This window comes from Artemia sp. Qi Xiang Cuo, chromosome 5 (genome assembly GCF_049724085.1).
Source record: "Artemia sp. Qi Xiang Cuo chromosome 5, ASM4972408v1, whole genome shotgun sequence".
Lineage (NCBI taxonomy): Eukaryota > Metazoa > Arthropoda > Branchiopoda > Anostraca > Artemiidae > Artemia > Artemia sp. Qi Xiang Cuo.
This window is the reverse complement of record NC_142798.1, coordinates 20,849,260-20,874,888: the sequence shown is the minus strand read 5'-3', so window position 1 is coordinate 20,874,888 and position 25,629 is coordinate 20,849,260. Positions and strand designations below refer to the sequence as shown.

General features: G+C 37.3%; 1 protein-coding gene across 1 annotated transcript in view; it reads left to right on the top strand.

Annotated features, from left to right (window-relative positions):
- Positions 1-25,629, top strand: part of LOC148951939 (gamma-aminobutyric acid receptor subunit alpha-6-like) — a 153,874-nt gene that overhangs the window by 74,396 nt on the left and 53,849 nt on the right. Inside the window, exon 8 of the mRNA XM_089089104.1 lies at positions 14,759-14,919. Coding sequence (XP_088945230.1) covers positions 14,759-14,919 — 161 coding nt within the window. The remainder of the gene's footprint in view (positions 1-14,758; positions 14,920-25,629) is intronic.

Below are 25,629 nucleotides of genomic sequence, written 5' to 3'. Positions count from 1 at the left end.
TTTTGGGGGGGTTGTTGGAACAAAACCAAAACTTACTATGTTATGTTTTAGATTGTAAATTTCATATATTAAGTTGGAACTTTCAGAATATATTGAGTAGTGAATTAATCAAATGCTACTGCTATTAAATGTGTGTTTTCAAGCATATATGTAAATAATAATCCAATTTTAAAAATATGGTGATTAAGACACATTGAAAATAAGCTATTTTTCTTTTATAAGTTGTTCTGGTTCCATACTCACCATCTCCCCCCTGCTCGTCAGTTGGAGAAGGAGAGGACGCACCTATGGGGCTTTACAACAACAATGAAACATCTCAGTAAGTCAGCGTCAATTCACTTGAATTTATTCCTGATAACATTGATGACTTTTTAACTAATTATTTCAATGTAAAACCTAGCACAGTTGAGCAGGGTAATTTAGGTAATTCAGGTTCGGACTTAGCATTGCTAAGTCCAAATACTATGCAACTTTTGGATAATTTTGTCGGTGAATTAACGGGAAACCCTTCCCCCAATGATAACATACTTACACTTCAATCGTATGAAGTGCCTTCCCATAGCCCTATTATTGAACAATGTGGGGGAGGGGTGGTGATAATAATAATATACAAGAGGAGGGGGAGGGGGGTAATATCCAATTTACGACATTTCCCGAGTTTCAGCTGTCAAAATCAATTTTAAATACAATAATTGTCTACACTGCAACCTTTGGTGACCCATTTAATTCGCTTTTATGTGGTAATTTTGTGTTTGACCCTGTAGATATTGTTCATGAATATGCAGATAGAATTTTTGCACTGCTAGAGCACCAAATTCACTTGTGGGGAGGGAGTAGGGAATCAATTAAGGTTTCTATTGTTTTAAAGGTGTTTTATTTAAATGATGGAAAAAGTGAGGTTTATCATCATTATGTACACACCGAGATGCGAGTGATCTATCCAAATTTAGATAATTTAGAGGGTGTTTTTCCGAGTGGATAGGTCATATTATTACGCATCTCGAGAATTATACCGTAAACGGGAGCGGGTCAGTAGTTCTTTATGTTGAAAATTTAAGTGTTAATATTTGTAAATTTAAGAAAGATTTTAGTTTAAGAGGGGGGCAGGTGTGGGGTATAATAAAGATATAGTTTTAAAATATAATCCAGATTTAGTTGGTTGTCGTGGTGTCTAGCGGATCTGTTTTGAAATAGGTCAAAAATGTTTCAAGTACGCTTTCCTCATGTCAGCATTTCAGTCTCTAGCAGATGACGCTACCAAGACAAATTTAGATCACTGGACTGTACATGGTAAGGAGGGGTCCAGTTTTCCCATTGTATATTTCACATGTTTAGAGAGAAAATACTCAGTAACGCTCAGGTCTATTGATTTTTTTGAAAGGGCCAATGCTCATTTAAATATCGGCGTTACTGTGGTTCAATATGAAACTGAATTTGAAGATAGAGTTCGTCCAAAACAGAAGGGGATGGTGTTCCCAGTAAGGGGTCCGTCGATTGAATTAGTTAAACACTGGGTTTGGCTGTTGTATACACCACCCCATCTAGTGACCTAGCCAACTAGCCAATTCAATCGGCCATTTCAACCCAATTACAGACATTAGTAGAGATCTGGGGGGTGGTAGGGATCTAGGGGTACGTTTCTACTGTCCAACATGCCTGTCACAATTTTGTAGCGAAATAAAGTTGCAAAATCATATGAAGCACTGTAGACGGCATGGCTACCAGTCAGTGGAAACGGTTTCAGGGGATAGGGCCATTTTACGTTTCAAAAATTTCCAAAACACCCTCCTCCAGAGCAACAAAATCTCGTTGGATTGTGAAGCGAAGCTGGTCGGAAGTGAACGATCCTTGATTTCCAAACCAAATCAAAGAACAACAAGCTATTGCAGTCTCCTACGCCCACGCGCAAAGAGACAGTTCTAACACTATGCAGTTGTTAGAAGTAGTTGAAACACTGGATGAGGGAGAGTGCATGATCAAGGCACTGACTAAATTAATTGGCACCGCTAATGGCGCTATTTTCTCGTTTAAAAAATACCCATTATCCATGGTTTGTGTCTGCAGATGATCGCGCAACGATTGAAAATAAAACTATAGGCTGGGTTTGTATGGAGGAGTTTGACTACGAAACCACGTGGAAAGGAACTAGGGGGAAAGAGGGGAAACGGGGACCTTAAGATATAACGATCATTTGTGGCGGTAAATATCATATGGGGGTTATAATTTTAGAGGGGTAGCGCATCAATCGTGCTACTTAAAAGTTAACCAGCAGTTTTTTATTCCAGTTTTTATCCATAATTCAAATTATGATTTAAAATTTATTTTACCGGCACTGGCACGTATGCACAGGGAGGGAGGGGGAGTAGATAGTCCATGGGTAAATAATTCATTTACCTATAACATCATTCCCAAATCGGCCGGAAGGATGGTGCTTCTTGAGCTGAAATGGTAGGTAGTAAATAATGTGCATACGTGCTGGAATAAAATCAGGTGTTTAGATTCTTTTAGTTTTTTTCCCAAGGCATTGCGTCAATTGATTCAAGTGCAGAAAAGCGACAATTTTGATATGTTTTCCTTTGCTTAAACAGCACTTTCCAGAAGGTGAAATGTATGACCTATTGACCTGTAAAGGTGTATATGCATGCGACTATTACTGTTCTGGCGCTCGCTTAAGCGAGGTGAAACTACCTCCAATTGAAGCTTTCTATAATTCACTCACCAACAGTGAATGCACAGCCGAGGAGTATGAGTTTGCCAAGAAGGTGTGGTCTAAGGGGATATGTAAAAATGGGTGGGATTATTGTAGACTGTACTTGGCCAGTGACGTTTTAACTCTGTTAGACATAGTCTGTAATAACATAGACAAAATCTATTCAGAGTTCGGGCTAGATATAGGCTATTATTTTTCCACACCAAATTTGGTGATGGACTTGATTTTAAAAATTAGTAGGGAGGAAATAGGTCTAATCACCGACGTGGATCAACACCTTTTTGTAGAAAGATCAATGAGGGGTGGGTATGTTTTTCATGGGGATTGCTTCTTGACAACCGATCCAAACGGACAAAACAGCCACACCGGAGCAAAGTCAAATGCAGTGTTGTTGGACATGAACTCATTGTACCCCTCGGCAATGTCTCACTACTCTTTGCTGTGGGGAAACTATCAATGGCTTGAGAATCCTTGTGAGTTCCCCAACATTACCACCGTCGAGGACAATGGGCCAAAAGGATGGTTCTTTGAAATTGACGGGCACATTCCATTGGCGCTTCACGATTCAGTCAGAGATTTTGTTTTTCCCTGTATCAATCGAACAGTGAGCAGGGACTCACTGAGCCCCTACAATCGATCATTGGTTGAGGATATGGGGAAGCACTGGACCCCCTCTAAGCAAAAACTAATTGCAGATCTGGACCCTAAAGAGAATGTCATTGTTCACCATATGCTTTTGCACTGGATGGTGAAAAATGGTTTCAAGATCACCAAAATACATAGAGTCCTGCAATTCAGTCAGAAACCCTATTTGAAGACGTTTATTGACACTTTTGTTGATAAACGCTATCGGGCAAACAGCAAATTAGAGAAGGAAATGTACAAACTCATTCTAAATTCAGCGTTTTGCAAAATGTGTGAAATCGTACGCAACAGATCTCGCTGTGACGTCGTGACTGACCCCCAAGAATGTGCACGAATTATTGCTGACCCCAATTTTACAACGTTCACGAGCATAGAGGCTGGTATGGTTCTTCTACACAGGAAAAAGAGAAATGTGGTACTGAACAAGAATATAGCAGGAGGTAGTTCAGTACTTGAAATTTCCAAAAATCTCATGTTGTCGTTTTTTTTACAATGTTTGCAAGGTGCAATGGCAACAGGAGGGGGAGGTTCAAGTTTACTATGGGGATGCAGATTCTCTGCTGTTAAAGGTAAAAACCGAGGATTATTTGAGGGATTTAAAAAATAGGGAAAACATCAGCTCGCGGATGGATTTCACAAACTAGAATCCATCCCTCTAGACCAAGCTGGTGCAACTTCAAGCCCCCAAACGACTACTAATGCGAAAATCAGTAATTGGGACTGATTTGATATCCAGGGGGGTGTTTTTGGGTTCTCAGGTTTGTTGCATAAAAACTCATAGCGGAGATGTAAAGCAGCCGTTTAAAGGGGTACCAACACATTTTGTAAAGAGCAATTTCATTATGAGCGTGTACAGAGACTGTGTAGAAAGTAGCCTAGTGCCGAGAGCACAAGTGCTTGCAATTCGCTCTCTACAGTTTAAAAATTATACTTTAAGAGTGGAAAAGAATGCAATGTCGTGTATATCTGACAAAGTCTATGTGCTCGAGAATGGTGTAAGTGTACTACCACATGGCCACTACCGTATTTCAGACCGAGTTGAATGCATAGACTATCGCAATCAACTTGGTCGGGATAAATTAACCTAACCACTAACCTAACCCTAACCACTAACCACTAACCTTTCATAAATTAACTAACCCAACCTAACCACCTTAACCCAACCACTGACCCAACCTAACCTGTAGCAGCAGCAGCAGGGGGGAGGTCCCGCCCGCGGCCGGCCTTTGGCCACGCGGCCCAGGGGGTGGGGGGGGGGTCCCACCCGTGGCCGCCCCCGCGACTCCCCGGAGGGTGGACGGGGGCCCCTTTTAAATTCATAATGTTCAACTGTGCTATTTTTCTTTAAAGTTCATATTCATGTTCCAAGTGTTTTTTTTATGTGTTGTACAAATAGTGTGTGTGTGGGTGCTAATGTACAAAAAGTGTGTGTTTGTACAAAAAGTGTTTTTTTATGACAATAAGTGTTGTTGTTGTTGTTGTTGTTGTTCATGTTTGAACAGAATTGTTTATTTTTATAATATATGTTGTACATAAAGTGTTTTTATCGTTGTTCATGTTGAACGAATAGAGTTTTCATATTGAATAAATGACCATGAAATATTGTTTATGTTGTTCTTGTTGAACAAGTGTTATTCTTATGTTGTTCATGTTGAACAAATAGTGTTTTCATATCAAAAAAATGACCAAGAAATATTGTTTTTTTTGTTCTTCTTAACGTACTAGATAGATCAATGGGAAAATTATTACTACTACTATTACTACTTATTCACTGGACACGTATAATTTACAGTTAGTTGTAGTCCGACTGTTGTCAACAACAGCAGCAGCAACATGTATCAATTTAAAACACCCTTCAGATCGTTTCTGTGTGGTCCATCAATGTCGGGGAAAACATCACTTTTAGCTAAAATAATTCAAAATTGTAATAAAATGTTTTTGGAAAAACTAAAGAAAATTTATTATTGCTATAGTATTTGGCAGGAGTCCAATGATCAAATGAAAGCTATTGCCACAACCATACCAATACAATTCATACTAGGACTTGATGTTTTCAATAGTATTAAACCAAACTCTTGGCTGATTATTGATGATTTGGCTGAATCCATTGAACAGTTCTCACAGGAAATTCTACAGCTGTTCACCGTTTGCTCTCATCATGAAAAGATTTCCATAACCCTAGTTCTACACAATCTGTTTCATCAGAACAATTGTATGAGAACCCTTGCCTTGAATTGACCCATCTATATTATCTATCGAGTTGTTCGTGATTCTAGCTCACTAATAACTCTCAATAGGCAAATATACCCCGGCGACCCTAAATTTCTGCTGTCAGCGTACACTCAGGTGACAAATAAGCCTTACGGCTACATTTTGCTAGATCTTAATCAGAGCACACCCGAGGATCTACGTGTAGTCACCGACATTTTCGACAAAGAAATTACTGTATATCTTACAGTGAACAGTAGAAAAAACTATTAGTTGCCATCGTGACATTGAAGAAACTAGACAAACAACGGCATTTATTTCCGTTTTAGGCACTTCAAAACCTCCACTCAGGAAGGCTATATTGAAACATGGTGTTGACAATGATTTCATTAATTTGATATATGAACTTTGTTTAAATTTAACTGAGGGCATTGTTCAACTGTCAGAAGATGTTAGACATCGTTCCACTGTACGCGCCTTGGCTTGCAAAAACAAGGGAACATTTTTTAAAAGAAAACGTCTCCTTCAAGCGGGTGGTAGTTTTTTTACACTTTTACTGCCAATAATTGCAGGACTTGTAAAAAGTTTTCTCTAGAGAATGGCTAAACCCTATAAATTGACGCCATATGAACTTGTCCTCTCGCCCGTCGAACATTTTGAAGACAATCTAAGCAAATTCATTAATGATGAGAATATTGCCGATGACAAAAAACTGCGATTACTTCAAGATCCATTGTGACGTGTGGACAAACATAGACCTTATTGTGAGAGACCCACCGCTGTTACCGTCATAAATCCCTCCAAACAGGAAACATCACCTCAAGATTCTGCAGCAGCAGCAATGCAATCAAAGGAGAAGGAATTGAATTCAATTGTATCGAAAATTGGAAACCTATTGCCAGTGACCTATCGAGAACAGAGTAAAAGAGTATTATCTTATCTCATGTTGGAAACTGATCATCAAGTTCAAGTCAAAAGCACAGGGAAACGAAATATAATTCAGGGAAAAAGTTATAATCTAGTGGATTTAATTTGTGACATGGTGACGAATCGTAAAGGACTTTTATCCTTTGACAATAATCTATACACCTTTCTAAGTGTATCAAACTTCCCCAAAAGTCTTATTGACAATAAGCAAATTCTAAAGAAACTAAGAGAATATAGTCCTCCAACAAGGCCAACACCACCATTTAAAAAAGAAGAAGATTCAATATTTGAAAATACTAGCAGCAGCAGCAGCAGCAGCAGCAGCAATGATTTTACAACACCTATGGCTGCTAGTCAAAAGCGAATAAGGATTCATACAACCTCTAGTGTGCACAAGGGGAGTGGACATTACACTACGTGTTTGCGTTCAAAAGGAATGAAGTTCTGAAATGTGTCTATAAAAATATTGGTGAAGCGTGAAATTTAAGTTCCCCCATAACCCTTTCTAAAGTTGCCTCTGACAGCACATTATAAAAAGCAAAAGAGTATCTAGAGAATGAACCGAGTTACACACTGCAACGGAATCACTGTCTTTTTGGCAAACAATATCGACAAACTAAAGCCTTTTTCTCTCTGCATATAATGCAAACGGATCTTTTAACTTTAGACGCGATTCAACGGCGTCAAAATGCACCCTACAAATATATTCTGGTGGCAATCAGTGTCTTTAGTCGCTATGCCTATGCCATTCCATTACGGTCAAAGAGGTGTTGAAGTTGCCCAGGCCATTCAAAGTATTCTTGAACAGGATTGCTATAGAAAAATTCAATTGGATCGTGGTAGTGAATTTGTTAAACCCCATGTGCAAAAGGCTCTATCGAAATATAATACAGCACTTTATCATAGTCAAATCCCGATAAAGGTCTCATTGGCTGAACGATTGATAAGAACGATTTGTCTATTAATTTCAAGATATTGTACACTGAAAAACACATCTGCTTTTATTCATGATTTAGATAAAATCATACGGATATACAACCATCAACCTCGTCGATCATTGTCCAACTCAAGCCCTCGGGAAGTTCATTGCAGTGAAAATACATTTGATGCTTTTCTAAAACAATATTCCAACGGTGAAAAAGAAAAAAAAATGTGAAGAAGAAATTCTATGTTGGTGATACTGTTCGAATTAATAGAACCACCAATATTTTTGAAAAGGGGAATTATTTATGGAGCACTGAACTTTTAAAAGTTTCCAAAATCCTGGACACCGAACCCACAACATACCGACTGCGAGACACCAAAGATTATGAAATTCTCGGTGGTTTTTATGAATATGAACTGCAAAAAGTTAGAAACACTAGTGAAATTTATCAAATTGAAAAGATATTAAAGAGTCGTACTCGTAGGGGCCAGAGACAGTCGCTTGTTTGTTGGCTAGGATACAACTCTGATTTTGATTCATGGGTCAGTGCTGAAGATATTAACAATGCCCAATGATTTCTATATGACTTTCATGTCCACTGTTTCTGATCCTCTCTACAATGACCTGAATAGAACAAGTGATTTTCGGACGAAACTCTCCCCCACCATCAAATTCGACGACAATGGAAAGTATGAAGTGGCTCTTGTCGACTGTATTCTCGAAAATACCTACGACATCCTGAGAAAAGATCTTAAATATGAAATAAAAATTAGACCCTATGATTGGCCGCCACCACCCTCAGGTGATCAAGAACAAATTCAAAAGATCAATTGGATGGATTATCCATATATTGAATTACCCTACCTGGAACTCATCTGTATGAATGATTTATGTCGTTCTATTAATAAAAGAATTTCCGCTCGTAAAAAAGGAGCTTTTCATTTCAACTATTTAAAGGATGAGGGTAAGATCTAAATTAGTTCACCTATTGCCAATAAAAAGGTTATTCTCAATGATAACCTAAAGGATGTTCTTGGCTTTAAGCTCAATATAATCAACGGTAAAAGTGCCGGAAACACTAATTTCATTTTTGCTGACTACCCGCCTGCCTTCTCCACGGATACTTGTATATTTTTCTACGCTTCATTTGTGGAAACATCTCGGGTTGGTAATTCAAATGTTCCCCTTCTACGAGTTCTTGAACGAAAAACTAATCAAGAACATATTAACCACTACAATATAAAGCACCTTCAGTATATTCCCGTAAACACTTGAACTTGAACTCCGTGAACTCTGTCAGTTAACACTAAGAACTGAATTAGGTGATCCCATAGCAATTTCAAAAGGTTTGGCTGTGATTACATGCCCTTTTCGACCCATCGTTCAACAACAAGATGTCTAATTGAATAGTGGTATTCATTTGTCCTGATATTGACTGATATGTTAATACTCTTGGCCCAAGACAACAGGGCAATGGAATGGATTATTACAAAGGGCGCTCGTCAATGTCTGGCTATGGTCTTGGAAGTTGGTTTGCTAAGTTTTTTCGCTCTTCACTACCTCTGGCTAGAAAATATCTTGTACCGGCTGCAACAGATTTTGCATCCTCTACACTATACGATTGGGGCTCTGGCAAGGATTTTAAAAAAAGTGCTACGGAAAATCTTAGGTCCAGTGCGCGAACCTTAGGCGAGAGATTAAAACAAAATGGAAAAGGTTTAAAAAGGTCGAGAAACAATGCATCACTCATCAGTCTCTACTCAGGTCGGAAACGAAAGACATCAACCCTGTCAAAGAAAAGAAGGGAAAAGCCGACACGTACTGTAAACAGTAGAAGAAGAAGAAGCCCCAGAAAGAAAATTGTTAGATCGAAACTAGATTTCTTTTCCTAAGATGTCCTACCTACCGCATAAGGATTCTCAACCTTCAATCACCGCCTCATTGAATCTATTTAATGCTGAAAATGTTGATGTGAGTGTCAAGCATGGATACTATGAACAATTTTACCCTCAACAACCCCTCTCTGATAATATTCACTTTCAAATTTATTCCAATGAAGACTACTTTATGGAAATGTCTTCGACGTTTATAGATTTACCAATAAAAATTTGGAAATCCTATAACATAATGCCGACTCTGGCCGATGGAATATCTTATGAAAATTTTATATTACACAATTTATTTCGTCAAATCAGTGTCTACATCAATGGCACGTTGGTGAGCACAAGCAACAATCTATCAAATTATACAAGCTATATGCAATTCATGTTGATGACACCCAAGTCATACAAGGAATTGAGAGGCACCTCCAATGGATATGAATATATTACTAATACTGATAGTACAGATACACTTAAAAATGCTACAACTAGGGAATTACATCTAGTTGGAAAAATATATCATGAAATATTTAATATACCCCAATGGCCACCGCCCAATTTTAAAGTGGATATACAATAGATACTTGCACCATCCAATTTTAAATTGAGAAAAGAACTTAATGCAAATCCTGATATAAGTCTCTCCCTCACCTCGGCAATGTTTCATGTACGCAAACAACAGGTCATGAGCTCGTTTAGTTTGACAGTGGAAAAACTGAGAGCCAGTGGAAATAATATTAAACTACTTGTTCCTCATACAATCACAAATCAACATCATATTACCATGGAGTCACGCACCTTCACCGACTCATCCTTTATCAATGGCGAAATTCCGTCAAAACTCGCTTTGGCATTTGTAAAAAGCGCTAGTGCAATAGGATCATGGACTGGATGTCAACATAAATTTGAAATGTTTGGACTTTCATCTCTTGTGTGCAAAGTAAATGATATCCCACTCTACAATCTATCTTTTGATAAATCCTATAGAACATTGTATGAGTTGACCATGCAAACCCTAGATCATGATTCGCAACTATTTGAAAATGGTATAACCGAAGAAATGTTTGCTAAAACACATGGTATCATTGTACTAGATTTGTCTGGCACGCAGGATATGAGTATAGTACGTACGGGGAGCGTGTGTTTAGAGTGTACATTTGCTGACCCATTGGCTGAGAGTATTGCACTAATCTCATTAAATCAATATCAAACCTATTGGAAAATCACTCCCGAAGGCAGTGTTCTACTAGACTTGGCGCCATGAACACCAGTCAAATAATCAATGTATTTAATATGGATCCCTACATGTCCCAGTGCAAATCCTATTGTCTTACCTTGGACTTTCTTGGAAAAATTCAAAGTGGAAACAATACCTTGATTATTGTTAATAGCAGTCCGTCGACTGTGTTGACGGGTCATTGGCTGTGCATCTTACAAACAATTAAGACGATTGAATTTTTTGATCCTTTTGGTCTACCCTATACATTCTGCACACCCCACTTCAGCAACTATATTGAGAGCAGTTGGAAAACTATTATTAAAAATCGGAGGAGAATGCAGGATCTGACGACTAAAAGCTGTGGCTTCCTTGCACTACTATATTTTGTGTGCCGATGTCGCGGCTATACTTATAACCAATTTCTCAACATTTATGTTGACAATCCACGTCTGAACGACTTTCTAGTGGAAAATATCTACTCAGACCTGTACAGTATTGATTTCAGTGCCCTAAGAGTAAAGTGCTTAAAACATGTATATGAAATTGTTTATTAATAAAATGCATATATATATACAACAATGTCTTTAAATCTTCACTTTAGATTTCTTCTTCGGTGTAAAAGCAACTGTCGTGAACCACTAATGCCGGTAAATCATTTGGATTCATTGTATAGTGATCTTGATTGACTGAAAAGTCAGGGTCACATTTTCTACAGTATAATGTAACTTCACTCTTGTCATATCTTTTTGTATAGTCAATGATACTATTTGCACTCATATTATGAAATTCACGAGTTTCAATCTGACTATTTGAAGCAATATCACATACAATGTTTTCAAATGGTAAATCACATTCGGTAACTGCCAAATAAAAATCACTTAGTTTATAGTCATAATAGGCAGTGTCGTTGCATCGATGACGTAGAAACCAAATTGTCTTGTTACCCCAACAGTTGAATTGTAGACCTGGCTCCCCCTCCCAGAATAATTTAAATCCATGACGATACCAATCTCGTAGAAATAAGCTAAAATCAAGTTTGGGATTCTTTCCAATCATAGCAGGGTAAGTATTCTCCCACTGATCACATTTATCATAGTGACAATTGGAGCACAGGTGTCCTCTAGGGTGAGAGTCACAAATATCCTCAAGACATGAATTACATCCTTTAATTTGTACTGCATATCCTATATGTAATTTACAAGGATTACATAATTTGCACTTTTCACTATAGTCATCAATAATTGTACAATTCTCACACTGAGTCCAACTGCCAAGAGTGTACATGCATAGTGGACATGTATAGAACATTTTTTTTCTTTTTTTTTGGTTTCCGATGTCACCTCTGTCTCACAGCTAAAACGAAACTGATTGTCCCTGCTGACGGATAAATTCAAGGTGGAGGAATGGGAGAGGAGTAACTCTGTGACGTTACCTCTTTCGAATGGTGGGGGGAGCCATCTACATTGAATCTATTGGCTATGTTTTCAAAAGTGTATCCACGATCTGATTCTGCCTTGTTCCAATTAAAACATCAATAAATTGAGTATAAGCATTTGAGTCACATTGACAAAGCTTCATACAATAGTCCAATGGGGGAGAATCAGTCCTCATTATATTGTCAAGTGTTCCCCGAGAGAATATCCTGCGTTGAAGAGATAACTCGAGAAAATTGTCATCCAAAATCAAATGTTTTTCCATAAACACTAGATTTGATCTAATTCTCTCTCTCTCAAATTTATTCATTTTTCAATCCTTTCACTCTGACTGCTGACTCTAGACTTACCATGAATCGTTAGCCCTAGCATTCTAACCTGAAAAAAAAGAAAGAGAACATTTTTGATTTCGAAACAATTTTATTGAATAATTACAACAATAATACTAAGCATGTACAATTAGCGATACTGTTTATTGTCTTCGATATGTTTCACTAATGCTCTTAAAGCACATTGAAATCTATTCACATGCGCTATATCAACTTTTGTAGCGAAACATAATTGATCCTCCATTTTAAATTTGCTCAAGGATATCAGTTAGCTTGCATATACTTCATCCCATTCCAGACAAAGCCGTGATCCTCTCGTGATTTCCACCGCAATGTTTGGTGCTCTTATATTATTGCTACTAACTCCATTATTAACTTCTAATAGGGTAAACATTCCACTCATCGTCAGCACAAATATATATCCAAATGAGTAAAGTCAAACTGTTCTTTTCACTCCTTTGAAGTCAATTCACAGACTAATAAAAAACTATAGAAAAAATCTTTTCCTTATATTATCTGCAATCCTCTCCCGCTAATATGTAAGCGACTCTCTGATTAGCTTAGAAGGATATTTAACCGACTCTCGGATTGGCTTAGAAGGAGACATGTACTTCCGGTTTCCTATTCCTGGATCAAAACATTTCCCCCTAGCGTACACCTGGACGAACAACAACAAATAAATCAACCTTGAAAATACATCAAAGTGATAAAAATCCTGCTTTTTCATTCTCAGTGAAAAAAACCATAAAAACATACATAAATTGCTGTTGACATCCAAGAAACATCCTTCAATTGTTGTTGACATCCAAGAAACATCCATCAAAGTGAGACAAATCCTGTTTTTTCATTCACAGCAGTGACAAAAAACGTAAAAAAATGCATAAATTATAGCCCGTCAGCGTTAGACTAAATTGTAGATGGCAGAAGGGGTGAGGGGTGTGGCTGGTACCCCCCTCTCTACTGATACATAGAAGAATCGTCGTATAATGCTGATTCCAAATACATAAGAATTATCAAGCTTAGCCTTACCCATTAAAGGCTACGAGACCGAGAAAATGTGTATGATTTTCGGAAAAGGGTGCAAGCCTCCTAAAAATCGAAGAAGTAAGATCAGAGTGTTTTTTTTTTGCAGGGATGATTGTATCGACCAAATAGTCTTAGAATGTTGGGAGAGGACTCAAAAGAATGGAAGTTTTAAGTTCTAGGGCATTTTTTAAATTACCAAAAAGATTGAAGGGCAACTTGGCCCCCTCCTACGCACCTTTTTTCCTCAAAATTGAAATTTTGAGATATCCATTTGTTAAAAATAGTTGAAAAGCCCTATAACTATGCCTTAAAGATATCATGACCCCCGAAGTCCCTTGGGAAGGGTCTTTAAGCTATAAAACTTGACCATTGTTTGCGTATAGTGTTTTTCATTTGAAAGTATGCATACATTTTTTGGGTGTTGGTTGAGTTTTCTTCTGGGGGGTATTTTCCACGGGGAGAATTTTCTATGGGGAGGGAAGTTTCCGGGAAGGGAACTTTTCAGGGGAAATTTTTCACTGAGGGAATTTGCCAGAATTCCTATACAAAATTCTTTTATTTGTCTTATCTTCTCTTTGTTGATTCAATTTTACGCTTGGAGATGTTAAGGGTAATTGTCCTAGGTTAAGTTTCAAAGAGATTGAACTGCTTAGAGGCTCTATCCGTGGGGGGGATTTTTCGTGAAGGTGGATCCGGATTTCCCGGCACTATTTAACAAAGTTTAGAAATTAAAATAAAATAAAAAGTTTATTTTCAACTGAAAGTCAGGGGCAACATTAAAACTTACAACGAACGGAATTTATTAGGTATATTAAGGAGGGTGCTCCCTCCTCAATACCTCACTCGTTATACTAAATTCTAAAATGTATCCCAATTCCTTAAGAACGACCCCTGAAACACAAGGGTTGTTTAATTAGAGCAATAAGAAGCTTTTGTTAAAGTACTACAAAACTTTAGCGTGAAGAGCGAGGTATTGAGGAGAGGACAACTCCCCTAGATGCGTAATAATTTTTCTTGGTTTCAAGTTTTAATTTTGCACCTAGCTTTCAGTTGAATAAAACTTTTTTTTCATTTAATATCACAAAGACGCGAGAGTGAAGGGGCTAATTTATTCACTTTAGCTTCAAATAATAAATTTTTTTTTATTTTTTTAAATAAATAAATTTTTAATTAAAATCAGTAGATCTCGGTAAATAAAGTCAGTATATGAAACACTTGCAATCAATAACAGCCTATAAATTTTGCATTCTAAATTACTTCTAGTTAAGCAATTAATAAACTTTAACATAAAGAGTAGAGGATCAAGGAGAGTAGCAGACCCCTTAAACATATGATAATTTCTGGTTGCTTTGATTTTTATTGTTGCTCTTTGCTTTCACTTGAAAGGCCCTCCTTTTTTTCTCTTTCTATCGTTGTTTTTTGTGCGCCAAGGAACTACTTTATATTTCTCTTCTAGGCATAACTGCGGTATTAACAGTTGCAACAATAAGTGTGGATTCCAGAACTAACTTACCTAAAGTGCATTATGCAACCGCATTGGACTGGTATCTTCTTATGAGCTTTGGTTATTGTATGTGCACTCTACTAGAATGTGCGGGTGTGCATTTTTTCACCAAGGTAACTAAACGTTTTATTCAATTTCAAATTTTACGTTTGAAAAGTAAGTAAAACCGAGTTTAATTCTTGGTCTGACTTCATTATTTAGAAAACATAACATTTTTTAATAAAATTAAATATTTTATCCAGTTGACCTACTGCAGATTTAAATACTAAAGCAGGCACTTTTTACTACTTAGCCTGTAAACTGTCAAGACTAATCTAGAATATCATTTTGTGTTTTTTAAACAAAAACTCCATCTTTATCTTGCCGTCTTCTATAAATATTAGTAGTGGGAGGGTTCCAGTTTCTGCAACACTCATAGCAGATTCGCATGGGATTTTTGCAACATTCCCTCTGACGTCACGAAATCCCTAGGGAAATTAACATGGTATTTTTACCGGAGTCCTGTTACGTCACGTGACAAACCCCTGTGTATTTCTATGACAGTCCTGTTACGTCACACGACACACCTGTTTCTAGCTGGCATGATTCCCATGGGAGCCCTCTGACCTCACGACAAATCCTCGGTTTTAAACGGTCAGATAGGGAAATTAACACTGGAATTCTGTGACAGCCATAGGAAATTAACATGGGAGATATTAAAAGGTCAGATAAGTTGAGCTACCAGCCCTTCAAGCAGTCACACCTACGCAATGGGTCACCGGTTCTATAAATGGAACACACTTGGCAAGACTACCATGACATACCCCAATGGACTCCAATGACGTTACAGCACACCCCGTTTTAAACGCTCAGGTGTCATATGCTTGATGCAATTTTATGTAACCCTGCGTCAACAACCCATGGGGGAATCCCCACTTGTAACGTAACGACAGCGCACACCTTACGTAATGATTGCGCAACCACCACTGTCACATAATACTTTTTTTGATAATATATTTTTTGCCCGAAACGCTCAACACATTTTTTTCTTTAACTTAATGACGGTTTTCACTTTATGTAAGGTCACGCAATGTTGGGGCTACCAGCACTGTCAGATAATACCTTTGTGGCCTTTTATTTTTCGCCCGAAACATAAAACGCTTTTTTTCTTTCTTTAGTTCAGGTTCCTTTTTTCTTTACTTTTCTGACCCCGTCAGGACTCTAAAGGTCAATTTTTCCAAGGGGAATACGCTCTAAGCAACACGATTAACAAGCCATTTCCAGTATTTTGTCGTACTCATTACATTCTAAATTATCCTATTGCGTGTGAGTGAAATTCCCATGTTTCGCTTTCTAGAATGACAGGTTACGTGCACCTGTATAATTGACACGGATAATTGACACGCACTCAGGAAACATCTATTACGGGAATTTCACCTATCCATTAAATAACGCCTTTTAGGAAGTGATACCAAATAATATTGACGATTATTACTAATGTGTTTATAGTGATAAAAGGAAAATGCATATTTAAATTATTTAAACTCTTTAATCTTCCTAAACAATAAATCTTAAAAACACAGACTTTGTAAATAAGAGTTTTTTGTGAATAAAAGTTAAAAAATATTTCAAATAAATTTACAAACAATCTTTAAAACACAGAAAAACAACATTTAAAAACACGACTAACAAAAAATAAACCGTGAAAAGAGGCTTATCGTAATATATGCAAAAAGAACAAGCCATTATAGAAAAACACATCCTAGCATGCAGTACCAGGGGGATATAACTTATATTAGGTGCAAAATTAAGCCCTATTAAGAATTTTTAAGGAAAATGTCTCGTTTCTTTGAGTGGGATACTAGACTTCACACCATAATGACAATAAGCTCAACCCTTCCCCTAGCATACAATACCGGGGGGAAAAGGCTGTTATTTAAACCAAATTTAAGACATATTAAAAGCTTTTAATGAAAATATCCCGTTTTCATTGAGCTAAATTTATGATAATTTTTGCAACCCAAGCCTATCATGATAACCCCGCAAAACACTCCACATCATGATGGCATTACACACACCCCCCCTCCATCATCCATACTGGCACCGGTTATCATCATGTCTAGAGAACTTTTAACCCTTTCTCACCGAAAAAGCTAGCAAATATCTCATAAAACAGGGTTTTTTTTTACTTGAAAACAGAGAAGTCACCCATTTCTTTGCTAGAGTTTGATACTCCAAGCATTTAACCCCACAATGGCACGCTATTACTACTCTTTGGCACACCCTCTGACATCAACCGATCTCCCCCCACGACATCTTTCAGGCATTTCTTGTTAAAAATTATGCCTTTAAATCCCGTGATTCAAGTCTTCATTAGCCAAGCCCATGTTTATAACCGTGCAACTGAGACCGCTTAACAAAGTCCTCATTCAGCGGAACCCCCCGATTTTCGCATAACCTCCCTTTGTCCCCGCACAAATGCAACCAAGGGGGTATTTTTCAACAAAAATATCAAAACACGCAAAGGGAAAATTCTATTTCGAGAAATTATTGTTCCCAAGGCGAATATGCAATTAGGGAAAATCTGAAAATACAGTGTTTTCGAGATAAGACTATGCAATGGAAAAAACACACCTAAATAGCAGAAAGATATGGGACCTAGCAGACAATTCTAGGGAGGGAGGAGGGATTTTTTACAGATAAATTTCTACACCCCCAAGTCACTTTACAGGCATTTGTTTGTTAAAAATTATTCTTCAACCGTTTATCCGTGGTTTTTCGCAAGCCAAGCCTTTCATAATATCATTCAAAACACTCCACACCACCGTGACATTACATACCTCCCTCCTCTGGCATCCACGTGGCACCAGCCCTTAACATCCCTAGGATGTTTTCCGTCATTTTCCAGCTAAAAAAGCTAGTGAATCTAAATTAAACAGTGTTTTTTACTTGAAAACAGAGAAGTCATCATTTCTTTGTTGGAGTTTGATACTCCAAGCAATTTAATCTACAATTCCACACTACTACTGCTGTATGGCACCCCTCTGACATCACCTCATATCCCCAAAATACTTTCCTGACATTTCTTGTTAAAAGTTATACGTCAACGCTTTCGAGTTTTCGCAAGCCAAGCCATTCATAATAGCCAGCAAAATACTCCCGCACCACCGTGACATTACACACCAGCCCCCTCTATCATCCACGTGAAACAACCATCATCGCCCCTAGGACATCTTCAACCTTTTCTCACCGAAAAAACAACTAGTGAATCTAAATTAAACAATGTTTTTTACTTGAAGACAGAGAAGTCGTCATTTCTCTGCTAGAGCGTGATACTCCAAGCTATTCACGTTACAGTAACACACAATAAATGATTTGTAGCACCTCTACGACACCCATCATCATCATTTTAAGCGTCTTTTAACGTTTGAAATACACAAACACACAAACACACACACACACACACAAAAGAACACACACGTACACACAAACACACACACACAAACACACGCACACAAACCAACACACACACACACATTCCCACACCACCACGTCATTACACGCCCTCCATCCATTTGACAGACCCCCCACATCACCCTTAGGTATTTTCAACCTTTTCACTCCGAAATTAAGCTAGTGAATCTAAATTAAACACTATTTTTTTTTACAACTTTAATCTTTCATCTTTAATCTCCTTGGTGATATTACCTGTCAATGCCCATTTTATTTTACTTGCATTTTCATTGTCTATTACGATATTATTCTTGCATAGGTCACAATTTTGACACTTGGATATGATATGACATATGACACAGTTACAACGATATGTATGTCTTCTTCTTCCTGTATTCTTTTGAATGGTAATACCTGAAAGATGAAGATAGGATCTATCAACAGGTAATTTATTACCACAGCCGGTAGCAAGAAGTTGACCTTCATCTTCAACTAAAAGTTTTAGACTAGCTTTCTCTTTGAGCGCTACCATCTCTGGAAATAATACTCTTGCATATCCAGCACCATCGATAATTTTGAATTTCTTAGGAATTCCAAAGGAATTTAACTCCTTAGTCATGACAGCGCACGCATACATTTCCAATAAGATCGTCATTAAAACTTGTTTCATAGTTCAAATATTTCTCTCTGCTAGTATTCAATGCTACGATAGATTTATTATGAGGGCAGGCTTTATTGGAACACTTCACCTTCACCTCTTCCATGATGATGCTAGTGACGTTTCAATAGAGTTTGTTTTTCATTAAATTATTTTTAATCTCGATGGTGATATTGCGTGCTAGTGCTTTTTTTTATTTTACTTGCAGTTTCATTGTCTATTACGACATTATTTTTGCATAGGTCACAGTTTTGACACTTGGATATGATATGACTTATGACACGGTTACAACAATATGTATGTCTTCTTCTTCCTGTATTCTTTTGAATGGTAATACCTGAAAGATGACGATAGTATCTATCAGGAAATGTATTACCACAACCAGTAGCCATAAGTTGACCTTCATCTTCAACTAAAAGTTTTAGACTAGCTTTCTCTTTGAGCACTACCGTCTCTGGAAATAATACTCTTGCATATCCAGTACCACCGATAATTTTGAATTTTTTTGGAATTTCAAAGGAATTTAACTCCTTAGTGTCATGACAGCGCACGCACAAATTTCCAATAGGGTCGTCATTAAAACTTGTTTCATAATTGCAATAGTTCTCTTTGCTGGCATTCAATGCTACGATAGCTTTATTATGTGGGCAGGCTTTATTGGAATACTCCACCTTCACCTTTTCAATGATGGTACTAGTGACGTTTGCATAGACTTTGTTTTTCTTTAAATTATTTTTAATATCAATGCTGATAATGTGTGCTAGTGCTTTTTTAATTTTACTTGCAGTTTCATTGTCTGTTACGACATTATTTTTGCAAAGCTCGCAATCTTGCCATCTGGATATGATATGCTTTATTATATTTATGTGCCTGTCTTCTTCTTGTATTCTTTTGAATGCTAATACATGAAAGATGACGATTAGATTTATCAGGATGTAATGTTTTACCAGCACTATAAGCCTGAAGTTGCCCTGCTCTTCAAGCAATATCATCTCTGTTAATCTCACTCTTTCATATCCACCATCAATATTAATGAGATTTTTCGGTATTCCAAAGGAATTTACCTCCTTAGTGTCATGACATTGCACGCATAATTCCAGTAAGATCACCAATAGTACTTGTTTCATAATTCAAGTGCTCTCATTATCGGCATTAAATGCGACAATAACTTTATGATAAGCACACATCTTCTTGGAATATTTTATCTTCATTAAAAAAAAATAAGATATAGATGTTTATCCTTCCAATTTGCAAGTGATAGTCATCGAAAACTTATGATAAAGTATATATACTTGATGACCAGCCATAGATTACAACTGAGGCAGCCGCAAAAAAAAATCTTGGAATTGACGGAACGTGGAAGTGAATTAGTAGAATCAGGGGCAGAAGTGGGAATCAGCTTTTTCAGTCCTTTTGATAGAAGAAGCAAAAGTTTAGGTCTTTGGGTATCTGATGCATTTTTCCTTATCAGGTATCTTCTCAAGTACCCATTGAGAAAAATACAAAACTTCATCTTCAGGGTCATGAACTGAGTGCAGGTATTTCTCACACTTGAAGTCTTCCAAGTTGAATAATGGAAAGTCCTTATCACATGTTCCTATTAAGACCTTATTAGTCGGCAGGTTTCTCTTAACATAAACAGCTCGCACATCGAAAAAACTGCATATTTCCCGAATTTCCTCTTGCACTTGTTTTATTTCATAGCTATTTTCATTGCATGGCCGTATGATTTATCGTAAAAGCCGTTTCGGCTTATAAAACTTAATGTTGCACGCCATCGTTTTGTATCATACTTAAACAAATTGTACTGAGATTCCATTTATAGCTATAAACCTCACGGTATTGTTCATCTAACAATAAGAATGCCGCTTCGAAAATAACACCAGTCGAGGAATGTTTCAGTCCGATTGTATTCCGAGTCAACCATACCAAATATTATACTAATTGTTGAAGATAATCCATGTACACATAGTGAATTCACTTTTAATACTGAAGCAAAGTCACTCAAGATTGTATCATTCTTTCTTCTATGTACCGCACGACCATTCTAATAGCGGCATGTTTTCTGCCAAAGATAACAAATTTTCTCTGTTAGAAGTAACAATTTTCTGTTACGTTGAAAAATTCAAAAGAATTTACTGAAAAAAATGTGCATTGTCTGTTTAATATATATATATGCTGATGTTTATTCCTTAAAATCTTAATTAATTTTAGTTTTCTTAAAGTTATAAGTGAAAACATTTAAAAAAAAATTTCAGTAAAATAAAAATTATACTCTGTCTTTTACAAAGCATAGGGTTTAGAACCCAACTCAGATTAATTTCTGCTCGTTTTCAGTTTGATTTATTTTAATTTCTGTTTGTTTTAGATTTTATTTAATTATTGAAACTGATTTTTGGTATTTATATGCTTCGTAGATTATTTGGTTCTATTTTTGTTCATCTTTGGCTTAATGGAGTTCTTCACTTTTTTTTGAAAAACTTATTTTGTGCAAAAAGTTTTTTTGATTAATTTCTGTTCGTTTTATACTGACAAAGTCTTTTTAAGGGAGAAAGATTGAGCCTCTTCTGAAGTTAAACAACCATCCCTTCCATAAAAACCTTTAATACCCCTTGGGCATAGCTTACAACCCTCGCCCCTAATCTCTGGGGTTTGTTTCAACCCCAAAAGCCTATTTATATGAAATTTAGACTATTTTGAATAGAATGGCTATCTCAAAGTTTCTATTAGACGCATTTCGGGACAGTATGACGTATTTGTAGGGGTGAGAGGGCAGGTTCCGTCCGATCACTATGACTCTTAAGACAAGCACTAGATCGTCTGATTACCAATCCAATGAGCCCCCTTTGAAGTTTATAAGACTAAACTTTCTATAAAAACCCTATAGGTCCCAAGGGCACAACTTACAACCCTTGCCCTGAGAGCTGGGGGGATATAATTACCCGACCTTTCTGATAGGCTTAACATTTTGATTGGAAGTGTCTGGGAAAATTATAGGCGTGGAGGGAGACATTTGGCTTCTGATCACTTTCGACCAACAACAAGGCAGTAGTCCCCTCAATTTCTAATCGAATAAGCCCTTTTTGAAGCTTTTACGACAATACTTTCTATAAAAACCTCGTATGCTCCAAAGGCGGAAGACATAATCCTTCTTATGAGGATTATGGGGGGCTGATTGTCACATTTAAATACATAATATACAGATATTTTAACTACGTTGATCATTATGGCCATATAAAAATGTTGATCAGAAATGGTTGAGGAAATGATGGGCTTTGGGGGGGGGGGGTGATTCTCTCTCTGATTGCTTTCGACTATTAAAAAAGGCAATAACCCTCTCATTTTCCAATCAAAAGAGTCCTTTATGAAGTTTTTACGACAACGCTTTCTATATGACATTATATACCCCCAGGGCATAACTTACAACCTTAGCCCTGAGGTCTGTTGGGGTTGTCATACTCAAAAACATAATTCCCGGACCCTTTAACTATGTTCAAAAAAATTGCTATACAAAATATTGATCGGAAGTGTTTGGGGAAATGATGGGTATGTGGGGAGCATTTGCCCTCCCATCCTTTTTGACTATTAAGGGCACTATCCCTCTCAATTGAATGAGTCTTATTTGAATTTTTTACGAAAACGCTGGCAAAGACCTAATTTCCAGAATTTTCAACTACATTGAACAAAATGTCTATCTCAAAGTTTTGATTGGATGTGTTTGTGGAAATGGTAGGCTTGAGAGGGGCGTTAGTTGCCCTCTAATCACTTTCGACTACTAAATAGGGCACTAGCACTTCCAATTTCCAAGCGAATGAACCTTTTTGAAGTTTCTACGACAACACTTTCTAAAAAACCTCGTAAGCCCCCAGGGCATAACTAAAAGCCCTTGCGCTGACGGCTGTGGAGGGAGTGTCATCCTCAAAGACATAATTTCCGTACTTTTCATCTACGTTGAACAAAATTGCTATCTCAAAATTTTTATTGGATGTTTTTGGGTAAATGGTGGGTGTGGCGGGGGGGGGGTGTTAGTTTTCCTCCAATCACTTTCGACTAATAAAAAGGGTACTATCCCTTCGAAGTTTTCGAAGTTTCTATTACAACGCTCTATAAAAACCTTATACGCACCCAGGAAATATCTTACAACCCTTGCCCTGAGGTGTTTGGGGGGGGGGGTGATCATCCTCAAAGATATGACATGCAGAACATTCAACTACGTTGAAAAAAATGGCTATCTCAAAAATTTTGATTGGATTTGTTTGGGGAAATGGTGGGCGTGAGAGGGAGGTTAGTTGCCCTCCAATCAGTTTTGACTAGCCTATTAAAAAGGGCACTAGCCCTTTCAATTTCCAATTGAATGAGAATTCTTTTAAGTTTCTACGACAACATTTTCTATAAGAAACTTTATATGCCCCCAGGGCATAACTTAATACCTTAGCCCTTAGGGCTGTGCGGAGAGTGTTATTCTCAAAGACATAATTTCCAGAAATTTCAACTACGTTGAACAAAAGGGTTATCTCAAAATTTTGATTGGATGTTTTTGGGGAAATGGTAAGCTTGAGAGATGGGCTAGTTGCCCTCCAATTACTTTCGACTATTAAAAAGGGCACTAGCCCTTTCAATTTCCAATCGAATAAGCCCTTTTTGAAGTCTCTAAGAAAATGCTTTCTATAAAAACCTTATATTCCCCAGGGCATAACTTACAATCCTTGCCCTGAGGGGTTTAGGGGGTTTGTCATCCTCAAAATCATAATTTCCACAACTTTCAACTAGGTTGAACAAAATGACTATCTAAAAATTTTAATTGAATGTGTTTGGTGGGAGTAAGAGGGGGTTTAGTTGCTCTCCATTCACTTTCTACTATTAAAAAGAGTAATATCCCTTTCAATTTCCAATCAATTGAGCCCTTTTTGAAGTTTCTTCGACAACACTTTCTACAAAAACCTTATATGCCCCAGGGTATAACTTAAAACTCTTGCCCTGAGGGCTCTGAGAGGATTGTCATCCTAAAAGACCTAATTTACAGAACATTTAACTAGGTTGAACAAAATTAATATCCCAAAAGTTTGATTGGATGTGTTTGGCGAAATGCTGGGCGTGAGAGGGGGTTAGTTGCCCTCCAATTACTTTCAACTATTAAAAAGAGCATTAGTCCTTTCAATTTTTAAACGAAAGAGCCCTTTTTGAATATTTACGACAACGCTTTCTATAAAAATCTCATATGCCCCCAGGGCATAACTTACAACCCTTTCCCTGAGGGTTGTGAGAGGTTGTCATCCTCAAAGACATAATTTCAAGGATTTTCCACTACGTTGAAAAAAATTGATATCTCAAAATTTTGATTGTATGTTTTTGGGAAAATGGTGGGCGTGAGACGGGGGTTAGTTGCACTCCAATTACTTTCGACTATTAAAAAGGCCACTAGCCATTTCAATTTCCAATGGAATGACCCCTTTTTGAAGCTTCTACGACAACGCTTTCTGTAAAAAACCTTATATGCCCCCAGGGCATAGCTTACAACTCTTGCCCTGAGGGCTGGGGGGGCGGGGTTCATCCGTAAAGATTTAATTTCTAAAACTTTCAACTACGTTGAACAATATGGCTATTTAAAAAATTTTATCGTATATGTTTTGGGAAAAGATTGGCGTGAGAGCGGGGTTAGTTGCTCTCCAATAACTTTCAACTATTAAAAAGGGCAATAGCCCTTTGAATTTCCAATCAAACGCATCCTTTTTCAAGTTTCTACGACAAATCTTTCAATAAAAACCTTTTATGTCCCCAGTGTATAACTTATATCCCTTGCCCTGAGGGCTCCAAGGGGGATATCATCCCCAAAAACCTAATTTCCAGTACTTTCATCTACGATGAACAAAATGAATGTCTCAAAAATTTTGATTTGAGGTGTTTGGATAAATGGTGGGCGGGGAAGGGGTGTTAGTTGCCTTCCAATCACTTTCGACTATTAAAAAGGGCACTAACCATTTCAATTTCTAGTCGAATGACCCCCTTTTGATGTTACTAAGACAACGCTTTCTATGTTACTAACGTTACTAAGACAACGCTTTCTACTCCAATTTCCAATCGACTGAGCCCTTTACGAAGTTTCTACGACAGCTCCTCCGATATGAAGTGCCCTGGTCTAAAACCAAAAAAAAATAATAATAAATAATACATTGTGCCAACATCGTTCTTCACTTAGGCAGCGCGATTACGCTGCCTATGATATTATGTTTGTCATTAAAAATAAATTTTTATTCGCATTTCAAAAAGTTTTTTCTTGCCCGTAAATTCTCTTTAGAGCCTATAGTTAATTGTTATACATCCCCCTCTTTTTCATTTATGTCCCTTTTTTTACCCCAGTAATACGCACATGATATTCCGTAAATTATTTTTTTGCATCAGATGCATCCTGGATAGATTAGATATGGTTGTTGATCTAGTGATTGAAAACCTAGCTTAATGTTGTTTATGTTCAGTTTTATAGCCAAGATCGTATCCAGGAGGGGGTGTTACTGGTTGTTCCCTGCCCCCTCCCCCTTGAATTTTTTGTCTGACTCGTAAAAAATAAAAAAGTGCATTTAGAAAAATTGTTGATGTGTTTTGTAAAGTTTTTTTGTGACCCCCCCCCCCCCGAACAAAAATCTTGTATACACCTAGAAACTCTTGTCCTAAATATATAAATTTAAAGCCAGAATAGAAACTCAGAGCACTAGCAACTTCAGTTGAAACTGAAACT